General features: G+C 44.3%; 2 protein-coding genes across 6 annotated transcripts; one reads left to right on the forward strand and one right to left on the reverse strand.

Moving 5' to 3' along the window:
- Nucleotides 1-295: 295 nt before the first annotated feature.
- On the reverse strand, nt 296-11,280 carry BTF3L4 (basic transcription factor 3 like 4). Of its 4 annotated transcripts, XR_013957437.1 has the most exons (7): nt 10,988-11,280; nt 9,920-9,983; nt 8,965-9,078; nt 6,328-6,529; nt 4,975-5,034; nt 3,946-4,094; nt 296-3,561 (listed from the first exon to the last, which is right to left on the reverse strand). XR_013957437.1 is itself a non-coding variant. In XM_080623498.1 (6 exons), exons 1-6 carry the CDS (start codon nt 11,002-11,004, stop codon nt 4,048-4,050), a joined length of 504 nt encoding a protein of 167 aa, XP_080479624.1. In that variant the 5' UTR covers nt 11,005-11,279; the 3' UTR covers nt 3,918-4,047. The 4 variants fall into 4 exon arrangements, 3 of the variants coding, with proteins under 3 accessions (XP_080479624.1, XP_080479625.1, XP_080479626.1); XM_080623498.1 differs by lacking the exon at nt 296-3,561 and having other exon boundaries at nt 3,918-4,094; nt 10,988-11,279; XM_080623499.1 differs by lacking the exon at nt 296-3,561 and having other exon boundaries at nt 3,918-4,094; nt 10,902-11,278.
- A 173-nt stretch (nt 11,281-11,453) lies between these two features.
- On the forward strand, nt 11,454-23,137 carry TXNDC12 (thioredoxin domain containing 12). Of its 2 annotated transcripts, XM_080623496.1 has the most exons (7): nt 11,454-12,037; nt 14,252-14,312; nt 20,388-20,440; nt 21,092-21,165; nt 21,708-21,777; nt 21,866-21,949; nt 22,360-23,137. In XM_080623496.1, exons 1-7 carry the CDS (start codon nt 11,947-11,949, stop codon nt 22,437-22,439), a joined length of 513 nt encoding a protein of 170 aa, XP_080479622.1. In that variant the 5' UTR covers nt 11,454-11,946; the 3' UTR covers nt 22,440-23,137. The 2 variants fall into 2 exon arrangements, with proteins under 2 accessions (XP_080479622.1, XP_080479623.1); XM_080623497.1 differs by lacking the exons at nt 20,388-20,440; nt 21,092-21,165; nt 21,708-21,777; nt 21,866-21,949; nt 22,360-23,137 and adding an exon at nt 17,308-18,116 and having other exon boundaries at nt 11,454-12,104.
- The last annotated feature ends 1,139 nt before the right edge of the window (nt 23,138-24,276 follow it).

The following is a 24,276-nucleotide window of genomic DNA, read 5'->3' on the forward strand; positions in this document are numbered from 1 at the left end:
GCTCTGCTTGGCTACCTGAAGCCTTGATTGACACTATGGCCAACCAGGTTCTGAATAAATCCATTCAGTTCCTCAGCATCTGCAACATGGTGTTTGCCAGGGGCAAGGGGTGATTAAAAATAAGTAATAAAATTACTTGGTGGGAAAGCCAAGAGCTGAATATGAATAACCATTCCCTGTACTTCTGCGGTCACCTCTGCAAAGCGGCTGTGGCTGTTCTGATGTGCTTCTGTTCTGCATCACTTCATTTGCCTGAGTACAAAACATGGATCAATTACTTAGTGTAATCTTCATCTCCAGAACAGTCTGTTCACTTTATTGAACAAACCAACATTGTCTTTGAATAATAAAAGGCCAGTCTTAACTGCCAGTGGAAGAATTCACTCACCTTCAACTACAAACAGGGCAGTTTGCTCAGCCCCTCTGTATAGCCCTGCTGCCTGGAGCAGCACAGTCCAATTCCAGGGAAACTCAAAAGGATCCTTCCTGGGATATTCCTCAGTAGAGGCACGAATTCATCTCTTACACTTAGCACAGATTTACTGGGCTAACTTCCTCGGCTTCTTCCTCTTAACAGCAATACACTGGTCAACCAATACACTACTTGGTCATCTGCCGGACCTCCAGCGCTCATTTTGTACACACCAAATCCAAAACACTGATTGTGAAGATCCTGGCAGAAGGAGTTCAGAGCAACTCCTAGTTCCCATGGGAACTTGACAAATACTAGTGAATTATCAGCATGTTTCAGTAAAACTTCGGCAGCAGTTCTAAATTCATCCTTATCATTCTTGTGTAGGAATATTTGAAGAATGCACAACAAAAACTAAGAAAAACCTCAAAACAAACCCCCACCTTTTCTTCCCCCCTCAAGGTCTGTATTGTATGTTAAGCATGGGGTTTGTATCAACTCCTTCCACCCTACCAACACTCCTAGCTGCAAACTTACTTTTTTTAAAGTGCTGCATGAGAAATCCCCTTCCAGCACTCAGTACCAGGTCTCCAGCCTCACTAACATCATACATGAGCATTTCTTCCATACAGCAAATGCACCGCAACTGCAAGGGTTTTTTTACACACTTAGGAGAAGCCAGCCAGACCCAGATTCCCCACCTATAAACCAGGGACCTAACACAAAGCCAACAGCAGCCAGTGAAGGAAGACCAGCATTTGCCATCTTACACATTTGCCAAGTTCTTAATTCTTTGGCCTTCATTAATTCAGCTTTCATTCTTATGCATGCAAGAGATGTTTCAACTTACTTTCTGCTCTATCTTCCTTAAATCTTAGCCAAGATTCTTAAATCACAGCCAAGTTATTTAGTGTGTTAATATCTTTACCAGTGTCTTTTATATGTCAACAGTGTTTAAGTAGTGAGCAAGTAAGCTCAAGAGCTTCAGAAATACAGTGGTTATCATGCTTCAAGTCATGCAAAGGACATTTTAATGTTCACCTTCATGCAGGGAGTTTTTATGGTACCAATACCCCCCAGAACTACTTTCAGTAACTTTGCATTTCCATCAGTATGTACAAACACTGATTTATACCATCAATAAATACAAAGAAAAAGAGCTTTTCCCACAACAGCCTTGATGGGTTACTTTTAATTAAAATCAGTTTAATGATTGATAAGCTCTAGTATTTCCAGCAGCAAATCATAAGTGGTCGACTGTTTCCAGATACAGTGAAAAAACTGAAGATAATATAACTACATCAGCTAGCATATTTAGTTAGTTTACTGGTTGCCAAACATAGGAAAAAGTCAGGGTTTAACATGTAAATTGTCATGACCAAGAGCAAAACTTAAATGAGTATTTTGTAGGAATCAGAACGTTCAACTATAGAAACTTACAAATCACTGTTTCCAATGCTTACTCTCAATCTCTCACAAAATTACTTCTGACATACTTCCTCTATCAGAAACCAATGAGCACGAATTTTCAGTGCCTGATTAGTATTTAGGGGAGGGGATGTCCTATACATGAACTCAGTACAGTTGCTACTTCAAAACATTCTTTACTCATGCCCCTTAAGCAAATGGAAGAACACTGCAAATACCTGTTTCTTAGTATCCTTCATTTGCTTTCTGAGCTTGCAGAGGCAGCAAAACAGTTCAGCATGCCTGTGCACACATTAATGAAGACACCTCTTCCTTAAACACAGAACAAATGCATCTGCAGCTGATTTAAGATTAGACATACAACAAACCAAAGCTTCATTCAACATGGCAGGGAAAATAGGAGAGTGGGTATATGGGGTGTGATATCCTAAAGCTCTAACAGGATCCTCCCTAGTCCTGCATCTATCTTCCTCAGTCACCATATGTGAGGACATTGTGCTGTTTGAAATAGCTGCCCAATCCATCCATCGTCCCTCAGCTACTACTAGTGGGAAGAGGAGATAACACACAAGAGGGAGCACTTCCTCTTTTGTACTGTTACTTTATTTTGTAGCAAGATCCATGTAGTATATAAAACAAGAGGAAAAACGGAATAAAGCCTATAAAATAAACTGAGTTCAGGTGACGAACCACTACAGCTCTGCTTTCGTGGGTTTCTGATCATGTCACCAGAACTTGTTACTCTTTACCATGTACATTTACAGTTCCCTAGCATATAAACCTACATAAAAAGCTGATATGTTCCAATTAAGCCATAGTTAAGTGACAGATGTAGAGGAAAAAACCAAACTGGCTTTGTTAAGCCACAGCTGCCCTTGACACAGGTTACACTGATGTCTAACTATACTGTAAAGCACATTACATCAAGAACCTTGAAAGAGCCTCTGAGAAAACGAGTTCACATTAAGCATTTTAAAGAAAGGTCATAAATACTGCACTGTACCAACAGTACCTCCTAATGTCCTCCTTATGCCTGAGGAGCATTTCTGGTTTTTAAGAAGCTGCTACAAAGATGACACCAAACCTAGAGGTAGGTTATAGGCAATGGTAAGTTACAGGCAAAAAAAATAGATCCCTTTAGAGCCAGTCATTGCACAAACTGCCCAGCTGGAGGCAAGGCAAAATGTCAACAACTTCTTCCTCCCACCTTAAACACTGCTCACAAGATGCATTTAATTCCTAGTGCCATAAGAATGACAGTGGATCATCAGCTGCCAGTAAATGCAGTCATGCCAAGAGAACAGCTTGAAATTACTCAAGCAAAATTCTGTTACTGTGCAAAACCGGTGCACTGGACTGTTACTGACTAGACCTCCAAGTTTAGGAAGTGACCTGATAGTAGACAACCAAGGTGTTTGTTTTCCTTTTGACATGGGGAATGCTCTACGTAATCAAGAGGAGAACACACTGCTAAGCTTACACAGAAGGAGTCAAACATCAGCTTGTTGCAAAAGGTTAAAGAGATGACAAAAACAAAAAGAAAGAAGTTGAGAAAGGTGAAAAAAAAAAAAAAAAGCACCTTTTCCAAGACCAAGTTTTCTTGTTTAAGAAGCTACTGCACCAAACAGGCCAGTAACACAGCTTGTCCTCAGCATCATCTGGGATCAACACAAGGTTGATAGCAAGTATCATGTGGACAGTGCAACAGGGATGAGAAACATCTGCAAGTACAATAGTTAACAGCAAATGAAACCCAAGTTTTAATGGTGTGATGCCTTCAGGTCACAAAATGTGGACAAAGTTTTCATCTCAACTACCTTCCGTGTATTATTTCATGATCATCAAAATTAACAATGCTAAAGGTCCATTCTATTTCTACTTCCAAAGGAAAACGGGAAAAGGTTAAATAAGTGTTCTCCAATTTGTTCTCCACTATATGTACACCCACACACATACACACACGCACATGCACACACCCCTCCAACTGCACTGACATTTCTTTTTGACCAAAAGAGTAGATCCTGGGAGTAAGTGCAAAATGCAAAATCAACTGACAGAAAATGCTGAACAAACAGCATCATAAAAATACAAAATATTTATATTACTGAATTATTAACAGATGATGTTCTCCATTTCTTTAAAACTTTGGAACCACACAGCTGATTTCTTAAATCTAGTCCATGCCAGCTTCCAGAACTATGTATGTTTTAGTTAGCTTCATTCTTTGATGCTTCATCAAAGTTTTCTACGAGATCTGAAAGAGATGAAGACACTTAATGCAGTGATTCCCAGTAACACTACCTTTGTAAGTTAAATGAAAATGCATATATTATAGGAAAGGTTAAGTAGCTCTTAACTATACTTCTGTACACCATTTTTAATGGGCAGATTTCAAAGCGCTTTAGAAAATACAGTTTAATACACACAAAGAACATGCAGGATCAAAGAACAAATGCAGGAACACTCAGAAGAGTGGAAGTTCTAACATGAAGTGATAAATATCTGATTTTCAGAGGTGCTCTACTGGCTGCTGTTAAGTCCTGAGCCATCCGCACCCAAGTTAGGCACCTATTAACTGTTGTACTCCAGGAAGCAGAGCATTTGAGAACTGAATTTTATGCAAGGTCACAAAGAAATACGCCAGTGCCACAGCATGAGTAATTGAACCTCTGGGCCCACCCATCTGTTGTTTTAGCTAATACACCACACTGATGGATACAGTACAATGTGGTGACAGACAGACAATTATTCATTGATAAATTAAGAACTTGCAATATTTATTTAGAGAAACTTACAGACACTGACATAAGAAATAAAGAACCCCACCCCAGAAAATGACTTAAAGACAACCTAATGATTGTGCCCATTGTGTAATTCTGCAGCCCTAAAACTCTACTTGGGTATTTTGATCACCTCTTCAGTATCACTGAAAGGATTTTAACCTGTTTTCACCCAAGAGAGTAAAGCAATTTACACAAGATAAACGTTTTTCAAAACCTGGAATCCAGAATCATGTTTTAATGCTGCCCAGTATATGAAGCATCCCTTAGCAAGTGAGGGGTATCATCAAGAGCTAAATATAAATGCATGAATATTTATACATTAAACAGATACATAAATGTATACGTGCCTACCTGGAACATCGTCATCTTCTTCATCAATATCTTCAGATTTTGGTGCTTTACTATCCAACACTATAAAAAGAAGTTTGGTGCTGAGTTCTCATGAGACAGAATTAGGGACAATCACACAACAACATAAAAACAACATACATGTGAAAAAAGAAAGCATTTCCACAGCCCATAGTAGTGACAAACACACCAATGGCTGGGTATCAACAGCATGACCAAAAGGTCTACTTGTGAACATTCTTATACCACCATATTAGCAGAGCCATTTTCAAATGCTATGGGTATTAACGGAGGGCTAGCAAAAGAACAAATGATACAGAAAAAACACACATGACAATCTTTAACTGAAGTTATCTGTTTCAACACAACACTGATTCAATTACCAAAGAGCTTCAATTACCAACTGTAGGAAAAAGTATTCCCCTATTAAGGGTCCTGCATCAAACCCCATCTCTGTAAGTCACAGACATGCTACAAGTAATCTAGAAACACAAGAACTTAAAAGATAGAAGAAAGTGCTATTTTTCATTGGTCTGACTTTCTGTACTAGCTTAAGAAAGCACAGGAAGTATCTATTGGTACCAAGGTTGTATCCAAGAAATACACTTATGAGGATCCATCTTTCTAAATTTTAAAAGGTAACTGCATATTAGTAGAGAAGGAAAAAATAAGCCCTTTACTTTCAATTCAACTCAACATGAAATATAGAAGTTAAAATTACTGATTAGAAGTAACTCTTTGTTGAAAACATTAGAACAGATCATGTATTTTTCAGTTCAATATAAAGACAACTGCAACCCCTGTCCAGGTTTTTTAATGGCCCCAACAGTCTAAACAGGAACTGTCCCCAGACTCCATTTCTTACCTGTAAAATTACAGTAACAGTCACATCACATACACAGATACACACCATGATCCCCAATAGTTTTAAATAAATAGAACAAAGAATCAAATCTGTGATTTTTATTTAATTTTAGTAAATTTTGGTTTAATTCCAAATGGAATTGTAGAGTAGAAGATGAAGAACACTTCTTCTTCTATATCCACAGAAGAAATATGTTTTGTATGAACAAAGAAAACTGAATCAATTCCACCACAAAAAGAACCTGTTGAGTTTTTCGAAGTAAAAATGAACTTGCTTTCCCAAGTATTTTGTCACCCACAGCTGTACACCTGGAAACACAGCATGCCAGAGAAAGTGCCCCCCCCCCGTATTTACAAAACAGTGGTAAGTAACTAAAAGCACATATGCTTTTGATCACTCTGTCACACATACTGCTGTTAAATTTGGGTTAAAGCTTTTAATACTTTCCTATGTTATTTCAGTCAGTGATAAAAGATTCCAAAGAGACCTACCTTGTCTTGGGAATTGTTCAGCTAACTTCCTGAGACTTGTTAAGCTGTCAGCACCAAGCTGGCTTAAGATGCCTGGAAGCATTTCTGTGATCGGTTTAGCCTCTGCATGACCAGTGATTGCAAAAGTGTTAGCAGAGAGGGAAGCTTGAACCTTGGGGTTGTTGAAGTGAATAACTGTTCCATCATCTTTTATCATGTTCACCTGTTTAAATATATTAACAACACTTACCAAAATGCTGCAGCAGCTTGTTGAACAAGCATGAGAAATTATTAATTCAAATCTGTATTTAAAACCATTAAAATATTAAAATAGAATTCCCAAGACTAGCACTCCTCCTAGAGGATAACCATGACAAAAGCATCTGGAGGTAACACCACTTAAACTGGAAGTAAAGCAAGAGTGTTAATGGTAAAATATGGGTTTGTACATACTACATTAAAAGGTAGAACTTAAAGAGCTATGGCTCCTTCATAAAATATACTTATCTAAATACCAAGTAATAAACATGCAAGGACTGTACGTTATCACACAGTTCATTGATAACAAAGGCAAAAACCATATATAGGTTATTAGACTCTAAGGTATAAATGAGTTAGTATCAGGAATGTCTAGGGCAAGAAAAAAGACCCACAAAGCCTTCAGCTCTTTGGCAACTCTTTACAAACTCAAAGCTCGACCAGAGCAGCCTTGCCACGTCAGTTTAAGGCATCACCATTCACAGCTATCTGTGTTACCTATCAGGGAAACATTATTGTTTCTGCAGAACTGGCAAAGGCACAAGACTTACTCTCTGGCCTACTTGCTGAAGCTGCCTGAGGCAAGGATGCTTCCGGCACATATACACACACTGAACTGGAGATATATGTACCAACTGCACTAGAACAGGCTTCTGTGCCTGCCCAGTAATTCTAGGATGACTCTTTTAAGACTAAGAACATTGTACAGTGATCCTGCTCTCTTCCTCTTCCCTGGTCTTCTGAATCATCAACAATTACATTTCACGGCCAGTACAGCAGCCTGCTTTGCTGCTACTGTCAAAGTTTATACAGCCATATTTGCATGGGCCTATGTTATGGTTTTTTAACCTAAAGGGAGGCAGAATGGAGAGTTAAAAAAGGTTTTTCCTTCAGGCATGGATAAAAAAATGGTTATGTGGAAAATAACTGTCCGAGAAAAGGAAGAGTTCTGCCCATCTAACCAAGCAGCAGTAATAAAATGATGTGACAAAGCTCTCAAGGATTTGTTTTAGTAGAAGTTACAGGAAGAAAACAGAAATTTGGGAACTAAAGAATAGACCTAAATCTAAAAACATGTAAGTGATCAATCTTCACACAGCAGCAGAGTTCAAAATATGTTTTGAACAGGAAAACCAGGTGTTGCTTTCCTGCAAAACTGAAGGATGTCCTGTCCTTTGCACACAGAGAAACAGTAAAGGCTTCAAGCACGGTCATGCTCTTACTTAAAAGTCTCTTAAAAACCACACAGATGTGTTAGTAATGTTTGACTTGACATTACCAGCCTCCCTCAACCCTTCCATCTGCACAAAGTATTCCAAGGTCAACTTTTGTCCACCTAGATATAACATACCTAGCTATCAAGGCAAAACCACGTTGTATCGTCTTCCTTCACACCAAGACATTGAATATGCTTAGTAACTATGTCTGAATGAAGGTCTTATCCTTCATGTGAAAGAAAAAACACCCAAATACACACACAGAAAAACTGTGTCTTTGGGTTCGTGTAACTCAGCATATACCTATCAAGCTTAAGAAAACAGACAAACTGAAGTGTTTCTGTAGCAGTTATGAAAACTTACAGGCAAACCAGGCTTCTACACTGGATCTGTATTTGCCTTTGAAAGAGAGGTATGCACTAAGTGACCTTTGGTGGCACCGTGCAATCCTGCTTAAATTAATTAATCACAGATTAAATATTGTGCTTCTTTAACCAACTGCAACAGTAATATTGAGTTCATGATGAAGAAACGCCTTCTCCTCCCATGTATGGGCATCACCATCACCAGTGTTATGGAAAATATCAGTGTTTCATTTCATGTTTTATACATGCAAGATAGAGGTATTGGAGGAATATCTGACTCACTTATATTCCTAATTATATTAACACAGAAGCAGCTGGTTCTGTAGAGTCTCTGCTGTGTTGTAAGAACCATCACCTCCTGTGACCATGAGAAACAATTCTGGCAATTTTCATGCAGCAAAAGGGCCTTATTTTGATAACACAGACTCACAAGTCCTTACTCCAGGTATTTTCAAGCTTATCTTTATATTCTGCACCATACAACTCTTGCTTTAAATATGCCTGCATAGTACATGTGTGTTTACTGCTCTCTAGAGTAGATAATCAAGTTCCTGAAGTGAAGAATCAAGAGTTTTGTTTTGCAATGAATGGAAGAGGCATACATGACAAACAGCTTACTGGCTTCTATAAACTCTATCTGGCCAGCAGAACCTTATCCTTTCTTTCTCCAGGCATGCATGCCTTAACATGAATGAGAAAACAGTCTCATTTATGTATGAGTAACCAGACCTTTTGTGGGAATACTGTTGTCAAAAAAACACCACCACCAAAACAAGACAGTGAATTTAGTTTCAGACAGGAAATATTTATCACTCTACCTCTTCAATGCCAGCAATGTTATTTACTGCCAGTTTTTTGAGGGAACTCTGAAGTTTTTTGTCATCAGCTGTAGCTGTTCTGTGCACCACCTTCTTCTTTCTGCGAGCTGTACCCTGGAAAAGAAGGGACAACAGTCAGCTATGCTCAAAACGTCGCAACACTGATTTTTAAAGCCATATCACACTCTAAGCAAAGGATCTTTTAAGTTCTGTAGTCAAAACCTCTTATTTCCCTTTACCTACAGCTTTAGTTGTCAGTCTCAATGTTAAGGTTTCTCTTAAGTGCAAAAGACCAAAAAACCACCAAACCAGTGTTCTTCCTTCCTACAAGCCAGATTAGAGAAGCTATTTTTATTAAGCAATATATATAGCAATTTATAAGAAAGAACTCTTCTTTTTTCCCCAAGAAGAAGTACAACTACATTGATTTACAAAGGTGGTGCTTTTGTAAGCCAGTAATTAACATCTTGTTCCACAGACAGCAATTTTGGAATGTCTACTCTGCAAACTTTTGTACAACCCCGCCTATGGTTAGGAGATGAACACCAAACATGCTTTTGTTTGTGTGTCATATTAGCTACCTACTGGCTCAGAGAAAAGAACCTCAGTGCAGAGTCAGATAAGCCCTGGAGCTGGCACAAAGGGAGGAAACTCCCCGATAGGGAGACGAGAATGGCAGAACTGGAACAACCAACAGGTAAGCTCAGCTTCAGCTTTCACAGGTCACAACAAGTCACTGAATTATAAAGCACGCTGGAAACTACTCATTCAGCAGTTGTGAACTCAAGGAAAATTAGAATTCAGGTAGCAGTGCTATGATCCAGATGACAGAAAAAACCCTGTATTCCTCCCCTCCTATGAACTAAAGCCTGTATTCTGTAAAACAGGTTTCAGAGACGTTTCTCCTTCAACCTGTATCTTACAGAGAACAGTTCATGCCTGATGGTTTTCTTACCTTTCCTCCTATTCGGACCTGCGCTTGAAGCTTGGCCAGTTTTTCTTGGTTCATAGTGCTGCGACTACAGAAGAAGAACGAGATACAAGTTAACCATCAAAATATTAACAAAAACCAGGAACAGTCCATTTTAAAAGCACCCAGACTTGCAGTGGGGTTCTAAACTTCACCAAAACAGAGCATCAAACTAATACACATAAACAAAAAGCTTTAATGCCACATCACCTAAATAACACAAAGTGGCCCAGCAGCAGTATGTTTAGCTGAACTGTCTGTACCACGATAAGGCAAAGCAGCAGCACGTTTCATTTTGCATCAGCCTGCACTAGTAGCTGTACGTTTCCAGGCATGTCAGTTTACTGCTGGAACCATTTGACTGAACTACTGACTCAGAATAGACCCAGATGAACACGTACAGCACATCCACTCCTTAAACATCTTTATTCATAAGAGAGCCCAAAGACTCATCACTACACTATTTTGGATATTATCTCCAAATAATAAATCTCTGACATTTTTAAGTAATAAGCCAGCTCTGAACGAAAGTCACACCTTCACAAATTTCCTGTATGAACCACTGGCTGCTATTCACCCAGTTCAACGACTGAGAAATTAGTCGACTAAGTGTCTCATTCAATGGGTCAGATAGGACCTTTAAATCTAAAAGACCTGAAAATCTGTAACGGGTGGAAAACACCTTAAGCCTTCCAACACAATGAGGGTATTTCGCTGCTCTGCCCAGTAAATCATCAGTGATCCCATCGATGAAAGGGAAAGCCTCCCTGCATGTGCATTGTGCCTGGGAAGTGATAGGGAGAGGGCCCAGCGAGGCCGCAGCACGGCCGAGGGGAATCAGCACACGATGGGACTCCGCCCGAGCGGCGGGAGAAGGGGCTCGGGCCGGCAAGGCGGCTCGCTGGCCGCCCCCAAAGCACGGGGAACGGGAGGTGACCAAGGCCCCGTCCCTCTGAGCAAATGCAACCTGCCCGCCGGCGGCACCGCCGCTCCAGGGGAGAGCCGAGATCCACCCGAGCTAAAGGCAGCCCCCACGACGTTGCATCCCCGCACCAGGCCTCGCTCCCCATCCTCTTCTCGGTGAGCAGCCGGCACCCACGGCCCAGTCACGGCCCAGCGCGGCGGGCAAGGATGCAATGGGGCAGGGGGCCGAGCTGCAGCGGCGCCCCGCCCGCCCCGCGCCGGGAGGCGGTAGGGGAAGGGAGCGGGGGCCGCACCGACGGAGCGGTGGCGGCGGGCGCAGGAAGGTCTGACCTGAGTCCGGCGGATCCTCCGCAGCCCAACACGCGGTAAGAACAAGATGGCGGCCGAGGAAGGAAAGAGAGGCGCACAGAGAAAGGAAGCTCCACGCCACGTGACGACGCCAGCGCATCCCAGGATTGGCTGCGCCAAGGAAGTATATTTGCATATAGGGCGGGAAGGCGTGCGCAGCGCTTGTGGTGCGTTATGGGACTTGGAGTCCCTGCGGACCTGCCCCGACCCACGCCCCGTCGGACCGGGACATGGTGGTTCCGTAGCGCGCCACCACGGCACACCCTCCTTCGCACACAAGTGCTTGCGGTCGGTGTCACCGTCCCAACCGGCTGGGCAGCTCTGGAGAGTAGCGGGACAAAAGGATGTATTTGGGAGGAGAACGTAAACCCGGAGCCCGCCCCTCGCTGCCCGCTCCCACGGGAGTAACCATGGCTGTGGGGTCCCGGTGGGCCTGAGGTACTCCCGCCCCAGCGGCTTGGGCTGCCTGCACGAAGCCGAGCTCCTCCGTCCGAGACAGAAAGGGCTGACACCCCTCAGAGGGCTGAGAGACCCCATTCTCTAGTATCAGATACCCCTTCCAGCCTGCTCCGCCACCCCCGGGCAGACAGGAGGACATCGCACCGCCCACATCCGCCTCACATCACTTCCTGGGCTTTAAAAGAAAAAGGGAAAAAAAGAAAAGAGAGCTAAAAATCCACCTTATCGGTGCGGTGCTGCCTGGAAAGGTTGGGGGCTGGATCGCTGCCCGCGCCGACACCATGAAGGCTCAGCCCGCCGCAGCCTCCATCTTCTGCCTGTGCCTGGTGCTGGCGGCCTCCGCCGCCTCCGCCGAGGAGGGGCTCGGAAAGGGTCAGACATACGTTTTATTCGGGGTTCCCTCTCCGCTCCTGTCAGGGTGCGCCGGGACGGGCCGGGGGTGCGTAGGTTTGTGGTGATGGTGATGGGGACGGGCCGGACTGGCAGTGCACAGGAGACTTTGAAGACGATGGGGTCCCATCGCGATCTTTGCCGTTGGGGATCTGTTCCCCATGAGTTTCCCTTTGGAGGGGTCCTGCTTTTCCGTGGCGCGGAGACACGGGGAGCAGCCCCTCAGTGCCACCCGCCCCGGTCAGCACAGCCCAGGCTCTGCCGGCCGCTGCCGCCGGGTCCTGGCAGGCGATGAATGGCTCTGCCCTCCCGCCCTCGGCTTCCCTTTTCCTTCGTGACCGCTCCTCACCTCGCCTCTGGCTCGCCGAGGCCTCCGTGTGTAATTGCCATGTCTAATAGCTTGTGCAGTAAGGGTGTGCCAGGGTGCTGAGCTTCACCCCGGGGTCGTGGCTTTAGTCTGTCTTGGAGATAAATCCATCTCTTCAGAGCACAGTTCGATCAATGAGAGCAAAGCCTTATGGTGGTGATCTCAGCCATTCCCTTTTAATGCCTCAGATGAGTTTCATTCAAAAGAAACACTCCTTAATGTGATGTGTAATGCTTTTAAAAACGTGCTGAAGCTCGCCACAAAGTGTGTTTTAGTTTACAAAAGCAAAAAGAAAAGCTTTCTAAAAGTGTTTCCTAGATAGAACAATAGGTTTTCCCTGGTTTAACATAGGCTCACAGAGTGGTTTGGGTTAAAGACCTTAAAGCTCATCCAGTTCCAACCCCTGCCACGGGCAGGGACCCCTTCCACTAGAGCAGGTTGCTCCAAGCCCCTGTGTCCAACCTGGCCTTGAGCACTGCCAGGGATGGGGCAGCCACAGCTTCTCTGGGCACCCTGTGCCAGCGCCTCAGCACCCTCACAGGGAACCTGTTGGCCTTTGAATGAAATAGCTGACGTGTCAATACTCTTGAGTAAACATGACTTTTGCTAATGCAGTTGGTTTTTGCTGTGCTGCGTTCCATGGGTGCAAACATAGCCGAAGCTGCCTCTGCAGCTGGTACGTGTGATTGGACATGAACAAGGCATCCCCACCTTACTGCTAGCACAACTCAATATTTGCTGTGTTGCATCATGTATGTTCACAGTCGTTCCTAGCAGGTGTAAGATAAGGTAATAAAAATCCTGTGCCAACTGTTCAGGCCTCCCGGATGCTGAGCTAAGGTGCCATGAGGTTTTGCTCACCTGGCTTTTGGCTTTCTCCTGCTTCTTTGCCATAGTTGTCTGCTGGACACAATGTTCACTTTCCCCTGTGTCAGCATTGGGCAGTCTGTGGTTCCTGACCCCTGTGTAGCTCTCAAAATCTACCCCCTGAATACTGGGGGTTGCTGACTAATGCAGACCCTCAGTGATGGGAAGGGAAAAGCCAAGGCTGCTGTTTGGTTGTCCAGCATTGCCCTGCATTACAGGAGCTGTGAGACCTCTGAGGAGGTCATCCAGGGGAGTCCCATATGAACAACTTTGTCCCAGCTCTACATGTGGCTTTTGGCCATGTGCTGTGTTGGCTACAGGATCAAAAACCCCGGTGGTCCCTGTATTGCAGTTGTTAAATGTACACTCATTCACCATTATCTCAACTAATACAACAGATTTGTTATCTGGAAAAGGGATAAAATATTCCCTGTGTCATTCCGTCACTGTAACAGACATCTGTACACTGGTGTTCTTCCTTACTCTTGGATGAGATCATCATCACTAATACTTAGCACCATCGTTTCAGAGCAATTGATGATCATATGTTGGCCTAGGAATTTTCAAGTCTTCCTTCACATTCAGTGGGAGTTCGGAAGCCACATGCTGACATGTTTAATGTGTCACTAATCAGTTAATAAGTGTTCACAGACTGAAAAAGAATGGGGAATAATCAGAAGGCCCCTCACTATTAATCTCTGTTTAAGGGATTTTGGTGTCATTTGCATGTATATCAAATATTCATGAGAGTGGTATGTTTTTGCTAATTAGTTTCAGTGGGATTCCGCATAAGCCTATGTAGGTTATAAGTAATTGCAGGAGTCTTTCCAGGACTGGGAGTACAGTTGGCTTTAAGAAAAACACATTAAATGAGTTGGAAATATTCGTAAGGGTTGGACCGATTTCCTCTGTTGGTTGACATGGTAAATTGTGCAGCGTTTATAAACCCTTCTCTCTGGCAGGTTTTGGAGATCATATCCATTGGAGAACACTGGAAGATGGGAAGAAAGAGGCAGCAGCCAGGTAGGTTAGTTTTAAATACAGAGAAGTCTTCTTAAAAACATTCACAGAATCACAAACTGATTTGAGTTGGAAAGGACCTTAAAGCTCATCCAGTTCCAAACCCCTGCCACGGGCAGGGACACCTTCCACTAGAGCAGGTTGCTCCAAGCCCCTGTGTCCAACCTGGCCTTGAACACTGCCAGGGATGGGGCAGCCACAGCTTCTCTGGGCACCCTGTGCCAGCGCCTCAGCACCCTCACAGGGAAGAACTTCTGCGTAAGAGCTCATCTCAGTCTCCCCTCTGTCAGGTTAAAGCCATTCCCCTTGTCCTGTTCCTACAGGCCCTTGTATAAAGCCCCTCTCCAGATTTCCTGTCAGCCCCTTTAGGCACTGGAGCTGCTCTAAGATCTCTCCAGAGCATTCTCCAGGCTGAACCAGCCCAGCTGTCTCAGCTTGTCTCCATAGCAGAGATGCTTCAGCCCTACAAGTGTCTTTGTGGCCTCCTCTGGATGCAGTTCTGTATTAATCCTAAATTTAGCCACAGAAAATAGTAATTATTAGCAAACATGAAGGTGTTTTAGGAGACTGTTTTGGATCCCCTATAGCTTGTTAGAGAGAGAATACAGTGGTGTTAACTTTTCTGAAGCAGCACCATGGTTTAATCACTGCAGTCTAATTAAATGATGGAAATCACAGAATCACAGAATGGTTTGGGTTAGAAAGGACTTTTAAGATCATATAGTTCCAACCCCCCTGCCATGGACAGGGACACCTCTCACTGAACCATGTCACGCTGTCCAACCTAGCCTCAAAGTCCTAGCGTGTCTTTAAAATGAGAAGAAAATACTCGAGTATAGTAAAGAAAGATGTAGTTCTCAACCCCACAAACACATATTTTAGTAGTACTTACTCCGCTCAGACTCAGCAGTGTGAATAACAGTAATTGGGTAAAATTCAGTGTGCCTGTATAGATGGGACCTCAGTGTGAGATGAGAGAATTACTTTGTTAGCATCTGCAGATAAAGTTGGAAAGTTTCAGACTGTAGTGAAGGGGTGAGTTGTTTAAGTAGAACCTCTTCTGGGTTAAGCTTAAACTCTAAAAAGAACACTGTCCCTATGGAAAGGTTGAAAGTAAAGACATTCAGACTCATTTTTTCTTCTGTTTCTTGTTAAAATGTGAGAAGGCAAATTGTATGCCTATAAATTCCACTCATACTTTAAAATGTACACCGTAGGTCTGGCAGTGCTGGCATGAGCAGAAGTTCATGGTGCCTTCCAGGTTTGCTGCTTAATTGAATTCTGCTCTCAAACTGATCCATCTGGCGAGTTCTACACTCTAGACACCAAACTAACCCAGGTGGTACAGTCCAGAAGCCTCACAAGGTTTTATTACTGGATATTTTAGCACTTGTTTGATATCCTTGTGCAAGAAAATAAATAATCTCAGTATCTGCAGGAATAACTGCAGCATTGCTTTGCAGTGAAGGTGAAGAAGCTGTAAAATGAGACGGAGGAGGAGGGAGGATGGTGAGCTTTCAGGTTTAGGCAGGGTGAGTGCTGCCCTGCAGCAAGGGACAGGTGTAATGCACCCGTCTCTCCTTTTGTAACTGGAAAAGAAACACAGGCCTGCTTGCTGCTTTATATTTTACCTACCTATATATATATATGCATGTATATATTATTAAATACATAAAAGAAGTTTCTCCCTGTGAGGGTGCTGAGGCGCTGGCACAGGGTGCCCAGAGAAGCTGTGGCTGCCCCATCCCTGGCAGTGCTCAAGGCCAGGTTGGACACAGGGGCTTGGAGCACCCTGCTCTAGTGGAAGGTGTCCCTGCCCGTGGCAGGGGGTTGGAACTGGATGAGCTTTAAGGTCCCTTCCAACCCAAACCTTTCTATGATTCCATGGTTTGAGTTCGGCAGTGTTTGAGTGTTACTGAATTGAAGGACTGGGAGAAACCCAACAACAACAAATGAAAGATAAACTTAGAAACCAGATTTTTGGTCCAAGGCTGACCATAGGCCAGGAGATGAAAACTGATGTGGAGTTATCTGTTATGCATCAAGTGAGATGCATCAGAGCCGGGGGTCTTGGAGGTTTCAAGGCTTCTCTTTCAGTTCTGTGGGCCGTACAGCCTGGATGCTGGAGATGCCTTGGGTTTAAGTTCTGTGTGTGCAGGACCCAGCAAGCACACAGCTACCGGGTGTGTGGTTCTCGGGGTAACCGCAGCGCGATGGCGGTTTAACCAGGACACCTCGGGGACAGTGTCCCTGCGCCGGCCGTGGCCTGAGGCCCGGCGATCCCCACACTCGTGCCCGCGGGGCCGGCTGATGCCCTCGCCGCCGGGCAGTGCAGGACCCGAGCCCGGGGGCTGCGGGGCGATCCGGGGCGGGTTTCCACGCGAGCCCGCGGCTCCCCGGCGGCAGGGCCTGCACAGGCCGTGGTTGCCCGGGCGACCATGGCGGGGCGGGGAGTGACCCTGGCGGAAGCAGTCGCGGTGCCCGTCCGGGTCGGCATGGCGGCGGGATGCCGCTGGTGGTGCTGTGCGGGCGGCCGGGCAGCGGCAAGAGCCGCCGCGCCTCTGAGCTGCAGGCGGCGCTGGGCGGGCCGGAGCGGCAGGCGCACGTCGTGGCCGAGGCGGAGGGCGGGCGGTCGGCGCTGCGGGCTGAGGTGGAGCGGCGGCTGAGCCGGCGGGACGTGGTGATCGTGGACGCGGGTAACGAGCTGCGGAGCATCCGCTACGAGCTGTACTGCGCCGCGCGGCAGGCGGGCACGGCGCGCTGCCTCCTGCACTGCGCCGGCGGCCCGGGCGGCCCCGACGAGCCGCCCTTCGAGGCTCCGGACCCGCAGAACCGGTGGGACCGGCCGCTGTTCACGGTGCACGGGGAGGAGCCGCTGCCGCTGGACGCCATCCGCGCCGCCCTGTTCGACAGCGCCCCGCCGCCGCCGCACCGCGCCACCCGCACCCAGCCGCTGCAGTCCTCCAGCTTCCTTCACCAGCTCGACCGTGTCACCCAGGAGGTGCTGGCCGCCGTCATGGACGCCCAGAGGAGCGGGGCGCAGCCCGGGGAGATGGTCCGCGTCGCCGGTGTCGCTGAAGGGCTGGTGCTGAGCCGGCCGGTGAGCATGGCCGAGCTGAGCCGGCTGCGGAGGCAGTTCATCAGCTACACCAAGATGCAGCCGAGGGATGAGAACTTGCCCCAGTTGGCCGGCATGTTCCTGCAGTACCTGAGCCGCAGCATCCAGTGAGCCTGTCACCCGTGCCACGCACAGCAGTGGCCGTGGTCCAGTCACAGAGGCCACAGACCCTGCAGAGCCTGGACCCCATCTATCGCTTCAGTAGCTCTGGGAAGATGGATGATGCCGTGTCCCCGCAGCAAGCTATACTGCTAAGAGCATCCCTTTAGGGATGCTGGTCCCCCATCGCTCTGTATTGTCCCCACTTTCATCTTTCAAAAAGGAGAGCTATTGTTGCATCCTCAAGCAAGTGAAGTCTCCTATGGAGATGTAGACACCAGTAAGGTGACTTTTCCTCTCCGCATTAGCATGTGTATGTCTTGAATAAGAAGATTGTTTTTCCAAGGATGTCTCCAGATGATGTCAAACTGCAGAAGAGACTTCAGGTCTAGGATTGGAACAAGCTGTGTTTTTAGGATGTGACTCTGTCAAAAAATCCCACTGAACCCAAGAGATAGATTTGCAAACTGCACTGCAAAAGGGTGCTGGCTTAGTAAATTTAGACCTCTCTGTTTCAGGTTTAACAATAAAATGTGTGCCTTAAATGGAGTAAAGTCTTAATTTGCCTGTGGGACTATTTCATTGAAATAACTGGCTGTGTCTTTTCTCTATAAGGTCACCTTTAAAATGCTAATTATTGAGGGCTCTCGTAGGAAAAGTGTTCTGGGTGAAACTCTCCCATAAGTCTGTACCAGCTGTGAGAGGTGACTTAGTTTTGTGCTCAGTTTCAAAGAATCCCAGTCTTTGCTGTACCACATCTATAGCTCATTGTAAACTTTTCACTCTCTGGTGGATGCTTCCTCATTTTAATAAATTGTGGCTTCTGATTTTCATGGCATGAGTAGTGCTACCCGGGAGGAGATGGTGAAGTGGGGCAGGAAGGGTTACTTCAGTTACAGCAGCTCTTTATCTGACATAGGTGGACTAGGGTACTGCAGAACTGAGAAATCACTACAAAAACGCTTTGATGTAAATTAGTTGATTTTACTGGTCAAATTAAAGAGAATAAAGCTGAGAAAACACATTCAGTATATCCACCTTCGGTGAGTTCTCACTGATTAAGACTTGGTGTTTGAGGATTGAGTACTTCCATTTAAAGTCTGCTTTGAAAACTTCTCTTAACTGCATGAAGTGTGTTGCAGCACTGATTACCAGATGATTGAACTCTTCTGATCATGAACTCTTCTTTTTGAAGCACTGATCCTTGATGATAAGAACAATGTGTATTTTCCAGATTTAAATCAGCCTCTCTTCAAGAGGCAAAATCATGTTGGATTATATGGAAACAATTAAAAAGGGCTTTTTCATCATCAGGAAGAGGATGCTGATGCAATACAAGCTTTACTAGGAAGATGTGTACTCTTGCTCCTTACTGTAGAGTCCTATGTAAAGGTGATAACATCCTGGTTAATTATAAATGGCTTCTGTTTGAGCTCCTCTAAATGTTAATGGCTTCCCCTCCACCCTTTCCTGCTTCTGAAGGCCGTTAACTGCTGCTGAGTAGAGATTTCCTTTCACATGTATCCACAGCTAAAGTCATACATTCTGCTAGTAATTAATTTATTGCCATTATGTGCAATGGCATTTTTAATTTCTGTGTGTGAAGGTTCTACTGTATTTGTAACCCCTAATATGGTTACAGAGCTTACATAGCAGAAAGGTCAGTTTGCTTTGCTTGGCATATCCTGAAAGAAGCAGTATGTTCTCTCTAGATTCCTTCCTTTCCTTCACCTAGTTCTAGGCTGTTCTTACTGTTCTGGAACCTATATCATTATTGCCAGCTTCTAGACATTTTGCCATAGCTTAAGGGATTTATTGGTGAGAGAAAAGGAAGGAGATTCCCAATTACTTGTTCTTAGTGTTCCTTAGTTTATTACCGTAGTCAGGATTCACCAGTTCAACTGAATGATAGAAGCAATTGATGCAGAATAGTCAGGAGCAGTGAAGTGGTGGATTCATTGGATCACCAGCACTAAGGACAGGAAATAGGTGAAATTTTTAGTGTCTTTAAGGCCTCTCTCTCTAAGCTCATAATACAGCCTGTACATATTATAAAGGAACTTAAGGAAATTTAAAGCTTGACTTTATCAGAAGGTGAAATGCTGAAGGCATTTTTGAAGAACAAGGTTAAATAAAACATAGGACAGTGGAAACTTAGTCCCTGGGTTAAGCATGTGTAATAGGGGTCAAGTGAATTCTTTGGGAAGGGAGAGAGAATAATAAAGAATAACTTTGGTCCTTTTGCATCATGCTTTATTTAGGATGCAGTTCTACGCAGTCCCCCCATGCCATTCCTTCTTGCTCCTGACGCTTGTCACAGCTCTGTTTCGGTGTACCAACACGTAGGAAGCTAGCCTGGCAGGCAGGGGCTTGCTGGGTTACTCTGATTACTGCTTGATGGAGGGTCTCAGTCACAGGAGGTGACTGAAAGGTACAGACCATAAAGGGAAGAGGAACAGATACATGACTCTCATCCACTGGATCACCTTAAGCAGCCATGAAAATCCATCCTGAGGTGGCTCAAGCAGCCGGTGTCACTAACCACTAACCACATGTATAAAACATGACCAGTTGTGGATCTGAGCATATCCAACCTAATAGGAGCAAGTTTTCCAAAGAGAAAGTCTCTTCCTCTCCGTGAGTGGTTATTGGCTGCCAGTTAATACATTATTAATATACATGCTTTAAGATTAGGAAGGCTTTTTTGCAAGACAACCTTAGAACACACTCTTTACATCTCTCATTTTTGGTTACATTTAGCCTCATAGAAGTCTCAACTGTTAAACTGTACATGAATTTGGTTTAGAGGCTTAACTATAAGCTTTATTTGACTATCTTCTTACTTACTTGCTTTTTTTTAGTGGTTTGCCTCTTATGGTTATCATCCACAAGTCATGGTGTGGAGCTTGCAAAGGTAAGTGTATTTAATACCAGAGCTTGCTTGAAATTTCCAGTGAGCTTTGCATACCAAGCATGTAACCACGAGAAACGAACTTTGCACTCAAAAGTAGCTAATGGTATTTGTATTTCATTTAGAGCAGTATAATACCGCACTGCTTTCCCTATTAGCATGGCCAAAAGCCAGCCATGCCTAAATGCCAACAAAATAACATCTGTAGTATTGCACTTGGCTGTAAAAAATGGAACAGAATGAATGACCTTCAAGAATTCAGTGTAAATGGCCTTACTTTCATATGGTGGTCCTTCGAAGGAGAGGCTTTGTGTCTCTCAGTGTTGCAAGTAAGCAAGCTGGGCATAATGGCTAAGCTTAAAGGGTGAGCTGGTGAGAATAGTGGTTTACAGGAAGCTTTTAGCTTCTGTTCTATTGGTTCCAATATGACCTTGTATGTCTGTTGGCCAGGCTTCATCATCTGGCTGCCGAGCAAGGAGTGCTTTGGTTACCTGCTGTTCTGAGCCTGGCTGGAACGGCTGGATACATACATTCCATTTAGTCGCTGCTTATTGAAAAGCACCAGCTCTACAGAGGGCGGAATGAAGCTGAGATTCTGATGTTGACCTGAAATACTTTCCACTGCCTTTACACACCTTTTTCTCTCTTCAATAGCTCTGAAGCCAAAGTTTGCTGAATCCAAGGAGATCTCTGAACTTGCCCATAATTTTGTCATGGTCAACCTTGAGGTAGGCTGCCCTCTGATACATATCCATGGTACTGCCTAATAATTAAACCTTTGGAATCCTACTTAACTGATTACATCCTGTTCTGTGTACATCCTAAATCCTGCACCCCTGAATAGCTGTTCAGGACTGATTGATAGAGCTGATTGTTTGAAGAAGGATTTTCTTCGGTCTGGTTATTTTAATTGTGGTTCTAAACCTGGCTCTCTGCCGTTGTCTCCAACAGTTTGTACCTTGTGTCATTCTGTTGCCACAATAAAGGGATTTATACTTATTGTCTCCTGATATATCAGGCATTTCTACACCAAAGTGGAGTGTTTAATACAAATTGACAGAACAGAAAAAAATGCTATATTCACAAATGATACTTGTTTAGGTAGAAATAATCCTTCCTGTGCGAGTGCAGTCACTTAGGGTCTGTTCAACATGTAAATTGCTCAGGGTAAATGGAATCTGAAGGCAGTAGATTGTTTCTTTAAAACGAGTGTTGTGTTTTATTAGATATCTTGCTAATATGTTCCCTCTCCTCTGTCTTGCTGTGGTAGGATGATGAAGAGCCAAAGGATGAAGCCTTTAGTCCTGATGGAGGTTATATTCCCAGAATCCTTTTCATGGGTAAGACATCACAGCTGTTGTATCCACTCACAGGACTGGGTTCTTGTTGTTACCACCTAAATGTCGTGCTTGGCTTCTTGTTTCATAGACCCCAGTGGAAAAGTCCACCCTGAAATCATAAATGAGAAGGGAAACCCCAGCTACAAGTACTTCTATACCAATGCTGATCAAGGTATGTGCCAAGGAGTTTGAAATGCATTTTTAATGAGATGAAACTCCAGGTGGAGGAAAAATGATGATACTTCACAGCAGAACTGGGAGCTGTTAGGTACCACATGAGTGAGTGTTTCTCTTATGCCTTGAGGAACCATATTCAGAATCATGATTCACATTCATACCTACTAGAATGTCTATAGGACCTAAACTTTGTCTCCAGATGTGGCATGGAAAATCATATGATCCATATGATCCAGCTACAACAGTTGGGAAAAGGGTGCAGGACTGCTTTACCCACAGGTTACTTTGTAGACCTACATTCTGTAACTGTGTTGTTTTAAAACACATAATTTTTTTACCTTGATGTTTACCTTGATGTTTTCATCTTGAGCTTAATAACTGATACCTCTTCTTCTAATCTTTCAGTTGTCCAAGGGATGAAGGAGGCCCAGGAGAAGCTAACAGGTGATGCTTTCAAACAAAAACACCTGGGAGATGAACTATAATGAATGCACTGATCGATGCTTTTCCATCACTTCAAAACTCTAAAAGAAAACAATTAAACAGACCAAGAATGTAGATGCACTGAAGGGATATAATTCTCCTGTCAACAGCGTTAGGTTAAACCCCGTTTGGAGTTCACACACATGCATCTGTTACAGTGTTACCTCCTCTGCCTGGCAGTTTGTACCATAATGGTTATTTGCAACTAGGTAGTGCACAAACACATCAGTTTATGTGTTTGAGCAACCATTGATACTTGGTGTTAAAAGGGAGGAGTGTAGGGCAAAATGTTATTTGCAGACAAACAGCGTGGTTGGGGTAACTAGAAGTAGCCAGCATTCTAACACTTAATCAGGGTTGGATCCTTTTTTTCTCACTGGTATTACATGATCCCACTGTTTTTACTGGGGATTCCTATGAATGGAGCATGTTCCTGGGTCAGGTATCCCAAACCATGAATTCTGCCACTAAGCCAAGTAGAATAAATTTCATGAATGTCCAAGTAGCATGTGAAAATACTAGCTCTGCAAACATATTTTTGTGTACAATTATGTGTGGTTCATCTTTATTTGCCTTTGGGCAGAAACTTAACTTCTTCCTTATGCACTCACCTTTTGATTGTTTTATCAAGTGAGGTTATGGGTGGGTTACGTTAAAGCTTTACGGGGCTCCCCCTTTTATTCTTTGAATGTTTTTTGGCGAATGCCTTGCCATCACATTGTACTGTATTTTTGTACCTGGGTGAAAAATTAAACCTTTTTAAACATAAGCATGCAGACGGTGTTTTGTGGTGAAGGGCGTTGCTTTCCGTTCTTAAGGATGGGGGAATATATTTATGTTGCAGTGGTTATTAATGTTGAATGTTACAGCAGGAGAAGGTTTCTCCTTTTTGTAATTAAAAGGCAACAGTTGGTTTTCCATGTAATTACAATACAGCCGTTATTATACTACCTATACTGTTGAGGGCAGGGTAATAACTAGTAGTTATCTACTAGAACTGAAAAGATAGAAGGGGGAGTGGAACCACCTCTCTTGACCTGCTGGTAACGCTTTTCCTAATGCAGCCCAGGATGCTGTTGGCCGCTTTTGCCACAAGGGCGCATTGCTGGCTTATAGTGAACTTGTTCTCCACCTGGACTCGCACATCCTCCTCTCCAAGGGTGCTTTTTGGACTGTCAACCCCCAGCCTGTACTGGTGCACAGGTTATTCCTCCCCAGGTGAAGGACTTTGCATTTCCCTTTCTTGAGCTTCCTGACAACCCTCTCTGCCCATTCCTGCAGCCTGTTGAGGTCCTTCTGAATGGCAGCACAACGTCTGGTTATCAACTACGCTGCCCAGTTTTGTATCATCTGCCAGTTTGCTGAGAGGGGACTCTGCTCATGCAGGTTGTTAATGAAGATGTTAAAGTATCATCCCCATGGGTACCCCACTGGTGAGCGATGAGCCCCTTTCAGCCCAGTGGTTCTGCCAGTTCACCCCCACTACCACCTATTTATTTAGTTTGTCCTTCATCAGTTTGTCTGTGGGAAATGGTGTCAAAACCCTGAGTAAAGCCCAAATAAACCACACCTCCTGCTCTCCACATCACCAAACTAGCCATCTAAAGGGAAAAAAATCCTGTCCAAAAAGCATTTGCTATAATTTCCAGTAACAAACGCAGACCATTTTGTACAGATAATTGTTGAAGAGCTGTCTGAAGACTTCACTTGGGGAAATCATTGTGTACAATAAACCCAACTTGTCTACTGAGCCCATTTTTACTCGTCAGTAGCGTTATGAATTTTACTTTCCACACCAGCCTGCCTTTAAGGGATTGTAGACACCAAAACTCAGTTGGG

This window comes from Psittacula echo, assembly GCF_963264785.1.
Source record: "Psittacula echo genome assembly, chromosome: 7".
NCBI lineage: Eukaryota > Metazoa > Chordata > Aves > Psittaciformes > Psittacidae > Psittacula > Psittacula echo.

Excerpts from the sequence above, each read along its gene's own strand:
- BTF3L4 (XM_080623498.1), bottom strand. Across the intron at positions 5,035-6,327 it reads TGAACAATTCCCAAGACAAG|TGTTGGATAGTAAAGCACCA; the intron begins GTAGGTCTCTTT and ends TTCTTTTTATAG. Across the intron at positions 4,095-4,974 it reads AGAAGATGACGATGTTCCAG|ATCTCGTAGAAAACTTTGAT; the intron begins GTAGGCACGTAT and ends CATCTCTTTCAG.
- TXNDC12 (XM_080623496.1), top strand. The coding sequence starts at position 11,947 with ATGAAGGCTCAGCCCGCCGCAGCCTCCATCTTCTGCCTGTGCCTGGTG. Across the intron at positions 21,166-21,707 it reads TTGTCATGGTCAACCTTGAG|GATGATGAAGAGCCAAAGGA; the intron begins GTAGGCTGCCCT and ends TTGCTGTGGTAG. Across the intron at positions 21,950-22,359 it reads CTATACCAATGCTGATCAAG|TTGTCCAAGGGATGAAGGAG; the intron begins GTATGTGCCAAG and ends CTAATCTTTCAG.